Source organism: Pteropus vampyrus, unplaced genomic scaffold, assembly GCF_000151845.1.
Source record: "Pteropus vampyrus isolate Shadow unplaced genomic scaffold, Pvam_2.0 Scaffold349, whole genome shotgun sequence".
Taxonomy (NCBI): Eukaryota; Metazoa; Chordata; class Mammalia; order Chiroptera; family Pteropodidae; genus Pteropus; species Pteropus vampyrus.
The window spans coordinates 401,328-417,226 of NW_011889130.1; the positions used below are offsets into that span (position 1 = coordinate 401,328).

Genomic DNA, 15,899 nt, shown 5'->3' on the forward strand with positions numbered 1-15,899 from the left:
TCTGAATAACTCAGGTGGCCTCTATACGATGCATAATGTGTGTACATAGAATTGGGCCAGATCCCAGAGCTACACTACTTATAAACATTAAGATTTCATGAATTATGAACAAAGAGGCTCAGTCACACATTTTATTCAGTCATAAATAAGGTATTGACTACATGTTCAAATTGTTTATAGGCTTTCTGAGCAAATTTTGTTTTTGTTTCTAAGGTGAGAAATTAGCAGAGTCATCTCGCATATTTGTCAATGCAGAACTTCACATAAATGAGAACTGAAAAACCTCAAATCAACTGAGATCTGAGTGCCTGATATTCCTTTAAAACTTGGTCACGGGCCTATGTGAGAAAAGTAAAGCAAAACACATGGTAGCAATAGATTTTTGTTTATTTGAGTGAGTGTTCACTGCTTTGAACTTGAACTTGTCCCTTGGGACACTGTACCCAGGGATTCAGGGAGTCACCCATGAACAGTCACAAGTTGCTTTTTTTTTGTCAATATCACTGGCATTTAATATGATTCTCAAATTGACCAAGATGCACTTATTTTTTTGTTGTTCATTCATAAAACTATTATAGGGTATATTTACATTTCGTACAGGATTCTATTCTGCAATTAGGCAGCCACCTGTGACATTTTCCTATGGATGCTCTTTGTGGGAAGCTGCCCTTCTTTCTCAGGCTGCTGGCAAAAAGCTGGAAACAGAGCAAAGGGGGAACAAAAGCACACTTAGGCAGGTTCAGAGACAGGATTTCTGCTTTTTCTACAACCTGAGAGCCAGAAATACTATATGTAGATAGCTGGAATTGCTTCCTTAAGAAATCAGAACTGAAGCAAATGCTTAAATTCCCCTCAACAACATAAGGAGGGTATGGCAAAAGCTTCAGCATGTAAAGCCCAGAGATCAATGAGCAGGGAGGTCAGGGAGCGTTCACAAAGCCCACCCACTCCCCTGCCAGTTCCTCTTTCCTGAGGACACCTGTCATCTTTCATAGGGAAAGCAGCAATGGGCTCCTGCTTATCTCACCTTCCTATTCACTCTGGGCCCTGCTTGGAACTCGTAGTGATTCTTCTGTGAATTAAAATGCATTTAAGTGAGAGAAGAAACACACGTAGCTAGATGAGATCCCATTTTAGACAATGTAATAATGATCTTGGAGAGAAATTTCCCTTGGAGACATTTTCAGTTTAGCCATATATTTGCCTGGCATATATGTAGATGCCCTTCAGATTGGTGGGGATTTGTTCACTTCAAATAAACCCCCTTGACTTTTGCTCCCTTGAGTATCTTTGTGCTCTGTGACTTGAAACTTGAAGAAGCCATGAGCTTATTTTACTTTTCACCTCTGGGTGATTTCCCTCTCTACACAAAGCAGGTACTCTTTATGACAGTGCATGCCACATGGCCACCAAGAGCACTGTCATCATGATCAATGGCCCCAGCCGAAAATTTCCTATTGAATCTTTTCTCTCCCCAAGGAAGTGTCACTGCCTGCGTCTGAGCCAATCAATCACACAGTAATAAGTAGAGATGGAAACCTTCCAATATAGGTTTATATCAATATATCAATATAAATATATCAATATATCAATATAAAAGACAGTGTGGTTATCGATAAGCAAACGATGCTGAATAACCACAGGGATATGTTCTTAGAAGGGGTGGAGAATGAAAAAGAGAGCTAAGCTTTAATAAAATATCCTGACAAGAACTTAAAGTGATTGTTTTTCCTAATCTGCAAAGCAGTGACTGTAGTGCCGGTCCCACTTGCTGGGTATGTGGAGGATGGATGAGGCTTCTGACAGAGTCCTTAGCATATCACACGCACATGGTGTTTTCTTGCCTTTATCTAATATAAAGTGGCAGACAACAAACCATTCGATAATGAGATGACTGAAAAGTACAACACCCTGCTGGAGGCCTGCCTTCACCTGGAAGCAATGGCAGTGACACCTGCCAGTGTGTCCATGACAAGTGTATGGGAGGGAAAGTACTAGGTGTTTCACATATCTTGTTGCATCCTCTCTGCATATCTGTCACACTTACCTTAAGAGCAGGAGGGATGTTTTGTATTCGGTGACCTCCCTGGCTCTGGAACCTTGTTCTGTGCAAGCTGGGCCCTCTGGACATGTTTTCTTTTGTGTAAATTGTGAGCTTTATTCAGCTAACAGACTGAGGTGGGAGGGAGGAGGGTGGCAGTGGAGTAAGATAGTCTGTGGTACAGGAAGTGGAAGAGCTGTGGTTGGGTCAGGTGCTTTTCTTGTGTGTTAAGCATTGGTGACTCCAGAATAGTAATTATGAACCTCTCGGTTCTGTTTCCAGGGATGTTGGTTCCCATGTAGAGATTACTGAAGATTAGCACCTGTAGTAATGCAGGCTGATCTGATTAAGACCCACGATCCACACTGCTGTTTGTAGAGGTGGCTGTGCTCAAGCACACCCCTTCTAACATTGTGTTGGTGTATTTTGATTTGTTTTCCGTTACACAACAGTAGGTCTCCCATACCAGTCAGTAAAACTACTTCATGCTCCCTCACAGTTCTCAGGTTGTGATTGTGTATTTCCTACTCTCTCCATTGGACATTTTATTAAATATTAAAAAAAGAGGCATCAGTACATGCACAGCAGCTTCTGTCACCACCCAGCAGGGGACTAGAGATTACTGTGGCTATGTTATCCTGCTGAAATAAATTGCCCCATAGCACAGGGGATTCTGAAATTTCATTACTTTATCAGAGTATCTAGTTAATCAAATAGCTTAATTTGCATACCAGTAGTACCTCCTTACCACAGGTAAGGGATGTGAAGTATTCTGTGTTGATTACCTGCAGATGTTAAAGGCTGGTCGGCAGAGATGTAGCTGTACCTGTGGGAGAGGCCGGTCCCAGGGCCACATGCTGGAGACATGCCGACACTTTTTACTCCACTTTGCTATCATTAACAAAGGTACCACCTGTGTTAATGATATCTCTTGGCTTCAAGAAATTAAAAGTGACCAAGAAAGATAGTGAAAGTGTATCAGTACATTTTTAGAACTTTAATACTAACTAGTATGAGCCAGAATACAGGATAATTAGTAGCTTCTGAGAGATTTAAACTGATTTATATAAAGTTTCAAAAGTAGAACCTCTAAGTTAAAACAATTAGCTAAATGCCAGCACCTACTTTTAACTTTTGGGGGCAATAATAATAAAGTATGGGCAGCAGCAGAGTGATGTTACCAAGGTCTATTAGTTCACTCCCAGGTAGAACCCAGAAGGACTTCCTATTTATCAAACATTAGACGGGACCCTGGACAAAACAGTAGAAGTTGGCAGGAAGATGTTAGGTGATAACCAATCTTGTCATTAAAGACCAGGAAAGACTGAAAAATAGATTGGAGGACACTAAGGAGATACAGTGACTAAATGCAATGTGGAATCTTGGTTAGAATCCTAGAACAAGAAAAGGAAGTTAATGGATAAACTGGAAAAATCAAAATAAAGTATCATTTCATTAATATTGTACCAGTGTTAATAGCTTAGCTTAGATAAAAAATACTATAGTTATATAAGATGTTAACATCAGGGGAAGCTGGGTAAAAGGTAGTTGGGAATTCTCTATACCATCCTTACAATTCTTCTGTAAATTATTTCAAAATGAAAAGTTAAAAAATGCATTATAGAACAACCAAAATTGCAGCCTATTTAAGATTCTGGATTAAAGGAATAGACATTGTGCTTATGATACATTGAGAGGAAAATACTGAATTTATGAACAAAGATTTAATGCAGAAAATGAGGAAACCTTAGAAAGAGTTCTAAATAACTTGTAAGCTTTAGATTTTACTAAAGATTGTGTGTGTAGCCCTGTTTGGAAGATGTAGTGAGGGAACAGATCTCCCACCTCCGAGTGATATTTCTGTGCCCTGGTGTAAGCGCCCCACTTCCATTTCCCTATAAGCCATCTTGAAACCATGTCACATACCTCTTGACATAAACTCTCCACTTGGCTTGGTCATAATGGCTTCAGCAAACAGGGCATGGTGCCAATAATAGCTCCTACTGGAAGATAATAAATGTTATCTAAAATGTCAGACCTTATTATCAGACCCTCAAGTTAAGTGTCAGAATAGTGATTTTTTTTTTAAAGCCGATTCTGTCATATTAGGGATAGTTTCCAAGAAACTATTATTTTCTAGACGTGGGTAATTAGCAAACTATCAGTTATAGAATGCTTTTCAAACTTATTTCCATATATATATAATTTACATTAATTTAAAATTAGGAAATTCAATATAACAAAGCTAAATTCAAATTCAAAACTCTTGTTTTTTTAAACTGAAAGTACAAGATACATCAACAAGAGATCCTCAGATACCTCTAATTATTCTGTTTCTTACAGGCCTAGACAAACCAAAACACAGTAATTTCTGCTCTGCACCTATTATCTTGAAAACCTCAGAAATTATCTTTCACTTGATCCAGGCTGTCTCTCACCCTTCCTACTGCCCTCTCAGAACTCTATCTCCCCTTCACCTCCACCCCTGCCACATTGCATATTGAATTATTCTTTGAAATGTCTGCTTCTTCTATGAGTCTGTAAATACCTTGAGTGTAGGGCTACACCATAATATCTTTGTTATCCCAGCGTTCAGCTTGTATTTCCTAATGTCAGCAATCCAGAATTAAGGTTTTCTAGTTCTACCATGGTCTGAATAGTTACCTTTGTGTCCAACAAAGGGCAATCATGCATAATGGCCAGTAAAAACACTAGTTCAGGCACTGATGTAATGGCATGGTGTTTGGTTGTCTACCTGTTGCGTTAAGTACTTAATGGGACTCTAGAACACCAGAGAGTCAGGAATTATGAGCTAAAAACTAAAGCAATTAATGTAGGGCTTCATCCAATTACACTCAATCTGTGTTTTTATTGTGTGTGGATGTGTGTGTGTATAATTATAAGGGGGTTATATATTCCAGAATTTGAAACTATGATTTTCATAAATTTCATTTATGAAAACATTCACATTCTTATAGGCTAATACAGATTTAAAATATTTTTTTCTCCTTACCATTTTTTCTCCTTTCTATTTCCACAAAAAGGAGCTGGTGGATGGACCCCATTTGTGTCAAATAAATACCAGTGGCTGCAGATTGACCTTGGAGAGAGAATGGAGGTCACAGCTGTGGCCACCCAGGGAAGATACGGGAGCTCTGACTGGGTAACCAACTATCTCCTGATGTTCAGTGATGGTGGGAGGAACTGGAAGCAATATCGACGAGAAGAAAGCCTCTGGGTATGTTTCTTTACTGAGAAGCAGTCTGTCACAGTATAAATTATGCCAATTACTGCATGTTGCTGCAAATCTATTGAATCGTGTATAGAAATGGAGCCTCCTAAATTACTTGAAAAGGTTTCCAAGTGAATGTAAAACATGTGACATTTTAAAATACATTGTATATAATTTACGAAATAAGTAAACCAATTTATAATGTAGTGAAATATTGAAAAAGTCTTCCCATTATTCCTTTTAACAGTGTGAAGTCTAGGGAATAAATAAGTCACATACAACCTACTTTATTTTTGTTCAATAACAGTAGTTTGTATTGCCTCAGCATTGTTTAATAAAGTGAATTCATTCTTCTATGTCCTTTAAGTAAGTGAGATTTCCGAAATACCCTGAACATTTAAAACCACATGTGATGGAGAATCTCCCTGTGGAGGATGTGCTGAGGGTCAAATGTGCTGTCCCCATGGGAACTTGGACACCATGTGGCCCCTTGGACTTCATGGACTCTAGATCTTTGGGATCCTTTGGAATCATAACTACTTTAAATTACAGTTGGCCCTTGGACAACACGGGTTTGAGCTGTGCAGGTCCATTTACATGTGGATTTTTTTAATAAATATCTGTGTCATTTTCAAACCACGGTTAGGAGTCCGTGGATATAGAGGGTGGACCATCTACATTAATCTACACCATTTTATATAAGGGACTTGAGCATCTGTGGATTTTGGAATCTGTGGGGGTCCTGGAACCAATTCCCTGTGGATACCGAGGGACTACTATAGTTTCTGGGGAGTCAAAAGCTATATGGGAATTTTCAACTATGAGGGGGGTCAGTACCCCTAACTCCCACGTAGTTCAAGGGTCAGCTGTATTTTGCATCAGTGACGTATTTCCTACTTTTTATTACATACATATCCATGCTTCTTCTAGGAGATTTAAATTTTGTTTACTTAACTTTTAGAATATTAAAATATATGTAATATGCTACATATTTATCATTTCATACCTTTAAATCATAGTCTGCTCTGAATGAGGGACTCTCAAATTACAGTGCTGTGAACATCTGTACAGTGTTTGCAGTGGCAGTGGGGCCACTGAAGGAGGGATGTGGCCTGAAGATTTGTTAGATGCAGATAAAACTACTTTCTTATTATTAATAATATAGTTTAGATGGTTGCTAGGCTGCTATAACAAATCACCATGCCCTTATTGGCCTAATACAAAACAGAGTTATTATGTCATTGTTTCTATAGGTATAAAGTCCATAGACCTGGCTGGGTCCTCTGTGCAGGGTGTTGGCAGGGCTGCATTTTTTTTTCTTGGGGGCTCTGAGGAAGACTTCTCCAAGTTGTCTGGTAATCCCCAGGTCCCTCCTCAGGTTCCGTGATTCACTGAAGACTCACAGGACCAGTGTGCAGTCATACTCATAGCTATGATTTATTACAGCAAAAGCATACAGAGCAAAATGAACAAAGGAAAAAAGGTGCTTGGAATGAAGTCTAGAGGAAACCAGGCACGAGCTTCCATGAGTCTTCTTCCAGCGAAGTTACACAAAATGCACTTAATTCCTCCGACAATGAATTATAGTAACCTGCGTGAAATGCCGCCAACTAGGGAAGCTCATTAGAGACTCAGAGCCCAGGTATTTATTGGGGCTGGTTACGTAGGCATCTTCTGCCTTACGAGTACCAAAATTTCAGACTCCCAGAGGTAGGCAGGTGTTGAGATAAAGCATACTGTTTGCACAAACATTAGGCACCATAAGCCACTCTTATCATTAGGATCTTGAGAATGAGCTAACTTTGCAAGCAGGCCAGGACTGCCCTGCTAATTCTTCAACACACATTCATTTACTTCTGTGCGAGTGTAGGACAGATCTTGATTCCCTGCAGGCTGTCCTGGGGGCTGGCCTTTGCTCCTAGAGATTTTGTACATCCCTATGCTTTTTTCATGACCCGCTCCAGCAGCCTCATTCTCATTCTCTGCCACATCTCTTTGATTTTCTCTTCTGCTTTCAGCTGGAGAAAATTCTCTAAAGGGCTGATGTGATTAGACTGGATTTACCTGGGTAGTCCAAGATAGTCTTTCTAATCTTAATCATCTGCCATGCAAAGTAATATATTCACAGGTTCCAGACATTAGGATCTGGACATCTTTGGGACCATTCTGACTACCACACTGTATCTATACATCTCTGATTTTTTCTTTCTGCATTTGGTATCCCTACCTATCAAACGCATGTTTCTCACTGGCTCTGATGATATTTTCAAGAATCATATAGAGTCATGTTGCAGGGGTACTTGAGCACTTGTTCACAGTTTCTGTGGCTAGGGTCATCCCCACGACAAGCTTCTGCCCTGCCCTGGCTAGTATGGCTCTCACTCGTCGCAGCCTCTTTGGCTTGTGGCCTCACTGCCATAACTCTTGCCCACAAGAGGAAAGACTATGTATGCATTCATTTAATTCTCAGGAGGCCTACTTCGGCTTTTATAAAAAGTCCAAATCAAACACTCATTCTCAGGCCTTAAAGTTTTGTGAATACTCTCCCAGTCCTAGTTTTTTTATTGTTCATCTGAGTCTACTGTCTGCGCCAACTTTGTTTGTTAATACCTGTCAACAATCTTTTAACTATAATTCCAAATTTAAAAAAAAAAAAAAAAACTCTGAGAAAAAGGTTTTTCATAACTCCTTACTGGAAATGGGCATGGGATTGGGCAAGTGTCCATGTGCTTTGCTATGTGTTTTTCATGGAGCTGTTAATTAATATATGAATCACAATGTGTACCTCTCTAAATTCCCCAAAATTCTAAAATTGAAATACAGCTGGTCACAAAAATCTTTGGCTAAGGGATTTGGGAGCTACAGAACCAACCACTGACTGAATGTCAGTTATCCAAATAGACTGATTTTTAAAAATTTGCACTGTCCAGTAACGATATGTTTGTTCAGTAAAGATATGATGTTTCATGTTGCTATTTCTTCCTGATGAGTGACTGCCTCCATGGCTGACCTGGATTTATATGCAAAACCAACCAAGTAAATTTAACAAATATTCAGAATTATGAAATCTTTCCCAAAAGGAAGAGGTTTTTTTTTATTTTACTGGAAATACAGGGACATGTTTTAAATGACAGAAAAGGCATTGCTATCTCATATTAAGGGAAACACTATATCAAGATATACACACTCTTGTTGTACAGATTAAGTGTCCTCACTGGAAATGTAGGGAGGAAGTGTCCCTGTCTGCCCAAGGTCGAAGAACATGCACATTTCCCACAAGATGTGAAAATTTATGGTTTTCATTGATCACTTTGGAACCATGTGGCTTGACAATGCTTGATGGTGAGCATGCATAGTTGGAAAATGTGTGTGCAAGTCCTGCCCAACTAAGTCAGAAAATGTCCAGAGTCCTGCTGAGGATCACAGGACAGCATTAAAGTGAGCAACACAATATATCAGTGATTACTGACAAATTTCACTAATGCTTATTTTCTACTGTTTCCCTGCGTATAAATCAGCAAAGATTAGATACATATACTGTGACTCCTTGGTGGATTATCAGAATTTTGTGAGATAGATTTTGCAAACCAGTAAACTTAAATCCAACCTAATATGGGGTCTGAGCTCCCATTGGGGGCTCTGGACCCAGTTGGGGGCGGCTTTGGTCTCCATTCACCATCTGGGGTCTGGGGTCTGTGAGCATCCCTGGTGAGCATGAGAGTTCCTTGGGAGCGAGGGTGGCCCAGGATCTGACAATATTCCATGTGGTTGTGAGTGCTTGAGCTCTTCCACTGCCTTCCTGCAGCCTCACCTCATGTAGGGGTTACAGAGAAGGGTCTGCAGGGTCTGTCGGCTCAGATATTAAGGCCTGTGCCAACTCCAGGCTCACCAATTCCAAATTTGGCTCTTAGACTGGTTGATTTCGGGTAGAACGAGGGCGATATTTCATTTTAACAATTCTGTGTTGATAACTTCTGTGTACCAAAGAGGACATGGTAGTCTCCTTTCTAACACTTCACCTCATCTCACAGAGGCTTTGATCCCTACTTTGTATGTGGAAAGCCTTGATGATTGCACTCACCATTGTGGACCACAGTTTGGTTTTCTATACGTGTCTCCCTCTCTCGGCTCTGAGAGCTATTAAGTTAGGAATTGATCTCCCCAAACGGCCAGGTCTACAGTTTCTCAATTAAGGGTTGTTGAATTAAGGAAAAGTTATTCTCAAGTAGACCTCAAACTGCATGGTTGGTTAAGGGACACAGAAAACTTATCCAGCCATGGATACTGCGTATGTGATGGAAGCTTTTAAATCTAAGTTAACAAGAGGCTTAATAGCTCTTCCCCACTAAGTTGTACAAGAATGAAGCCCTACTGAATCCAAGAGAGAGGAGGTCCTATTTGTCCTTAAAATTGCAGGTCTTGGTGACAATAAACTTGATGTGTAGAAAACCTGTACAGTAGCTGGAAAGACTGAGGCAGAGAAGTGAATGGGCCTTCTGAGCTGTGACCACAAAGTAACAGAGGGCTCCCTGCAGGCCATGGGTTCTGTAATAGCCATCACTGTCAGGGATGCTGCTCTCTATGTGGGACATCCTCCCTTCCTCTCTGGATTACCTCCCCAAAACAAACAGTATCACTCTGTACTAAACTGCTCAGACACTCCCTTTCTTTCCTGTTCCATGGACTTTTCATTTTCGTTTCTCACATATTGCACTTGTTTTACTATATCGATTTCAGGCCTACTTCATATCAATTCTAGAGTCAGGGACTATGGTTCTTTATGTCCTTTGTACCTACTTTACTGCTTTGCAAAAGTAACAATTTTGCTCTCATGTGAACTGCCACATGTCATCAGGTTGGGAGGAAGGGATATGGTAGACAAATAGAATTTTAAATATGTAACGAGATAAATAGCAAATCATAAGATAAATTACAAATTACAGCTTTACTTTTTATATAAGGAAGTGGTTGCAGAAGTGGTGTTACTAGATGTATATGAAAATTAGGAGATATTTTATGAAAAAATAGATCATAAACAGTAATATGAATGGCATATGGCAGAGTTGTGGAACAATTAGCTTCTGTAGGATGTTTTTATTCATTTGGGAGAGCACAAAAATTATTATTATTTTGTTTTAAGCAAGAAAAATGAATGATGGAAAAATTAAATTCTTACACAAAAAGGTACTCTGGCAGCACACTTATTGAAAGGAAATGCTGATAAACCAAGTTTCAGAAAGGTGGAAAACAGGTCAGCTCAGGGAGCATCTCCATCAGGATTTCATGGAAGTTCTTCCTATCCCATTGCAACTTAATAGGATGTTGTAGTAATAGTGGTCTAGTATGGAATGACAGTCGTACTCTACAAACTCTACAACTTGCACACATAATGTAAACATATAGAATGTGCAAATATGGTGTGTTCTTCAGGCTCTCCATAGGCCATTTCCTGGGTCTATAATTTTGACAAAAAAGATTCAAGTGGCCGGGTCTTGAGAAAATACCCCTTGGTAGAGGTTTAGTGGTTTAGTACACTGCTGTGTGCACAGTTCTCCATAACGACTATAGTTTATGCACTTTGCAGTACCATGCCACTTGCAATTAAAATAATTTTCTGCCTTTGATGCAGAACATATTTTATAAATTTGTATAGACATAAGCAATAATAAAATAAATAAAATCTTGCAAAAGGGATGACAGGCTTTGATTATTTTAAAAAATATATTATCACAGTCTCAAAATTCTTAGATAAGAATTTCTGAACAGCAAACCTTAAACTTTCAGAGCAGTCAGGTTTGGGCATCAGTCGAGAAGTTGGATGCCATCCAAGCATTTTTAAAGATCTCAGACTGAGAAATATTGATTTAGATGAGGGGGCAGACAACTTTTTCTGTAGAAGGGACAGATAGTAAATATTTTCAGTTTTGTAGACCAAGCAGTCTCTGTTGTGACTATTCAACTATTCTTTTGTCATTTGAAAGCAGCTACAGGCAATATATGAATGAATGAGTATGGCTGTATTCCAATAAAACTTTACAAAAACACACAGCCACCTGGATTTGGCCCTGGGCTGTAGGTTGCTTGCCTCTGTTTAATCTATTTCATGTCTATTTAAGGTGTGAGGTAAGGATCCAGGTTTATTTTGTTTTTCATTATTGATCAGGAATCAGTATTAACACTGATATGAAATAGATGCCTGTCTATCAATTTGAAATAGTCTAGATCAGCATTTTGCAAAGTTTTTGTGGTGAGTTCCTGAGACTATAGTTGTCTTCATAAAGGAGTTATGTTTCTTAGGTAAGAAATAGTCCTTTCCCTATTTTTTCTTCATGTTGGGATAAATTCCTAGACTTCTACTTCTTATCTTATAACTTAGTTCCAGAGAGAATCAATTTGGAGGTTCTTTATTTTTGAGAAAATAGAGATTTTTAAAACACTTATTCCCTATGACCTTAAAAAGTGAATGTTTTAGGCCTTGCTTCCTAAGTCTCTGTCCTCATTTGCACAAGTTTTTAAGTGCTTTCAGAAAGAGGAAATAATACAAGAGGCATAAAAATTAGAAAAAAAAATTATTTGCTCTTTGAAAACATAAAACTCAGGAGAAATCATTAAAGAATAAAATAATTCAGAATGTACCTCTTTATGAGAATAATTTCCAAAATTAATTAATTTCTCTCCTTACCTTAACCAAAAAAACAAAGGAAACATGAACTTCATTTATAATAGAACCACAAACAATAAAATCAATAAGAAATAGTCCAAAAAATATTTCAAACACGACTAAGGGGCATCTAAGAAGACTGGGATTAATCCCCATCCTTGGATATCTGGACTTGGTAATGTAATGTGTACTTACCCTAAATTAACCCAGAAATAAAATGAGATTCTTCTAAATTTTATTGAAATTTTTGCATGCAAGAATAGCCACAGCAATTGCTAAAATGAATAGTGATAAAGGGAATTATTACCATAAGTTTGGAAAATGCATTGTAAAGCTTAAATCTACTTAATGTTATTATACTAATTAATATTGTTAATATTAGCATATGAATGCAAAGATTAGTGAAGAAACATAATAGAAATAAAATGTGAAGAGCACATCAGATCTATGATATCATTGCATACCACTTAGCATAAAACTAAGGTTAAAAACATAATCAACTAATAGGAAAATATTAAACCAGTAAGAAGAATTAGTTAACCTATACTGAGTGCTTAGTCAGGCAGTACTTCATGTGCTTTATTCAACATATCCTCACAACAGCCCTATTATGCCCAGTTCTCAGGTAAGGAAACTGAGACATGCAGAGTTTATGTTCACTATCCTCAAATCATAGAGCTAGTTATGATGTCACAGGAATTTGAACCCAGGTAGTCTTGGCTGTAGGGTCCACACTCAAACCACCTCACCACAGTGCAGAGGATTCATGTTGGAGCTAAGTTGTACAGGTGAAACTCAGGTGACACAGGATGGGATACCTATTCCTTAGGGCTGGGGAATCAGGCTCTCTAGATGCTGGTAGGAGCATGAAATGGTAAAAGCATTTGGAAGGCAATTTCTATAAAATTAAAGTATCTAAAAGCACCCACTATTTAATTATTTCTCAATTGCGGGAAAACATAAAAGCACCTGCTATTCAGAGCTCTGAAGATGACAATACAAAAAGAGCTGCACTTTAAGTCTCCTCACTATACTGTCACTTCCTCCAGCAATGCTGGGAGGTGTGCAAAGTGCCTATGAGAAAATTCATCACATCGTTGTTTGTGGTCATGATCCAGTTCATTGTCAATAGATAAACACAAAAATAAATTAATACTTCCATTTTATGAATAATATAAGATGGAATTCATTCCTTTGGAAAGAATGAGGTAAATGTACTTATTGATAATGAGCTTTAGAAATATTTTTTAAAGTAAGGAAAAACAATGTATTTGTGCTCCAATTTGGAATTTCCAAGATGGACATATACATATGTGTCCATATAAATATTAGGAATATTTCTGGAAGGATACACAAATTATAAATAGCATTTCTCACTCTTGGTAAAGGGCCAGAGGCTAAAAGTTTGCAATGAATGCCATTTTTAAAAGTATATGTATATGATGCTATTCAACAAATACTAGGTTTTGAAAGGAGGGAAATATGAAATAGCTTTTTTTTTGTTGTAAAAAAACATAATGTTATTTTTACCACTATAACCATTTTTAAGCATATAGTACTGTAGTGTTAAGTATATTCACATTGTTGTGCAACAAACTTCTAGAGCTTTTTCATCTTGTAAAACTGAAATTCTGAACACACTAACCATTAGTTCTCCATTCTCCTTTCCTCCAGCCCTTGACAACCACCTTTCTACTTTCTGTTTCTATGATTTTGACTACTTTAGATATTTCATATGAGTGAATTCATACAGTATTTGTCGTTTTGTGACTGGCTTTTTTCATTAACATAATGTCCTTGAGGTTCATCTGTGTTTTAGCAGTTGACAAGATTGCACTCTTTTTTAAAGGTGCATAATATTCCACAATATGCATGTATCCTATTTTGTTTATCTGTTGCTATGGCCTCAATATTTGTGTCCCAGCAAATGCATATGTTGAAATTCAAACCTCAAAGATAAAAGTATTAGTAGGTGGGGCGTTTGTGAGATTCTTAAGTCATGAGAGTAGAATAACCCTTGTGAAGAGATTACTACCTTATAATAGAAACTCCAGAGAGATCCTTACTCTCTTCTGCCATATTAGGATACAATGAAAGTCAGAGACCCAGAAGAGTGCCCTCACCCAACCATACAGGCACCCTAATTTCAGACGTTAAGTCCCCAGAACTGTGACCAATAGATTTTTGTTGTCTATAAGCCAACCAGTCTGTGGTGTTTTATTAAACCAATTGAAACAGACTGACTTCCATTCATCCATCAATGGACACTTGTGGACACTTGGGTTGCTTCCACTTCTTGACTACTGTGGATAATCCTGCAATAAACATAGTGTGCAAATATCTCTTAGAGATCCTGCTTTGAATTTCTTTGGACAGAGTACTCTCTCATAATTCTTTTTATTTCTATAAAATCTCTTTGTTTCCTAATCGAAATAGCTAAAAGTTTGTCAATTTTGTTGATTTTTCAAAGAACTAAATCTTGGTTTCACAGATTTTCTCTATTAATTTTTATTCGCTATTTTATTTATCTCTGCTATAATCCTTATCATTTCCTTCCTTTTGATGTTATGATTTATTTTGTTCTTTTTCTAGTTCCTCAAGGTGTAAAGTTAGATTGCTGGTTTTGAGATGTTTTCTTTTTAAAAAATATAAGCATTTATAACTATAAATTTCCCTCTTGGCACTGCTTTTGCTGCATCTTATAAGTTTTGGTTAGTTATATATTCATTTTCATTTGTTTTAATATATTTTCTTATTTTCTTTGTGATTTCTTCTTTGACCCATTGGTTATGTAACGTCATATGGTTTAATTTCCATCTTTTTATAGATTTTTCCAGTTTTCCTTCTAACGTTTATTTTTAGTTTCATTTCATTGTGATCAGAAAAGATACTTTGTATGATTTTAAATTTTGTATGATACTAAAATTTTTTATACTTGTTTTACGGCCTAACTTTGAGTCTATCATGGACAATATTCCATGCCCACTTGAGAAAAATGTGTATTCTGCTATTGTTGGATGGGATGTTTTATACATCTCTGTTAATACAAATTGATTTGTATTGTTGTTCAGATCTTCTAATTTTTTTATTGATCTTTGGTCTGATTATTCTGTTATTGAGAATGTGGTATAGAAGTCTTCTTCTATTATCGTAGATCTATTTCTCCCTTCAATTCTGTCAATTTTTGCTTTATATATGTAGGTACTCTGATGTTGGGTGCATATATAATTCTTATATCCTCCTGACGAATTAACACTTTTATCATTATATGATGTCCTTCTTTGTCTCTTGAAACAGTTCGACAGTATCTTTTGTCTGTTATTAGTATATCCATTCTTGTTCTCCTTTTGTTTCTAATTGCATGGAATCTCATTTTCTATTTTTTCACTTTTAATCTATGCTTGTGTCTTTAGATCTAAAATGAGTGTCTTATAGATAGCATATAGTTGGATACTGGATTTTTTTTTTCCTTTTTGCTGTCATTCTGCCAATCGATTTCTTTTTATTAGGGAGTTTAAGCCACTTAAAATTTAAAGCGATCACTGGTAGGAGTAGACTTAATATTGCCATTTTATTTGTCTGTATGTCTTGTATGTCTTGTTCCTCATTTCTTCCTTTACTATCTTCCTTTGTGTTTAGTTGATTCTTTTTCTGAGTGACACATTTTGATTTTCTTCTCATTTTTTTTCTGTAAATTTCATAGATATTTTTGTGTGTGATTATTAGGATTACATATAACATCCTAAAGTTATAACAATTTATTTTAAACTGACACTTAATGTCATCACATATGAAAGTCTTTTTCGATATAGTTGACCCCCCCAACTTTATGTTACTGATGTCGCAAATTACATCTTTATGTATTTTGTACCCTTTAACATAGATTTGTAGTTTTTTTATTTACTTTTGTGTTTCAAGTCTATAGAAAAATAAAAAATAGAGTTACTAAACAAAATTACAGTAAT

The 15,899-nt window shown here is 37.2% G+C and overlaps 1 protein-coding gene across 1 annotated transcript in view; it reads left to right on the forward strand.

Annotated features, from left to right (window-relative positions):
* LOC105304696 (contactin-associated protein-like 3) overlaps positions 1–15,899 on the forward strand; it is a 196,805-nt gene that overhangs the window by 22,001 nt on the left and 158,905 nt on the right. Inside the window, exon 3 of the mRNA XM_023522576.1 lies at positions 5,086–5,279. Coding sequence (XP_023378344.1) covers positions 5,086–5,279 — 194 coding nt within the window. The remainder of the gene's footprint in view (positions 1–5,085; positions 5,280–15,899) is intronic.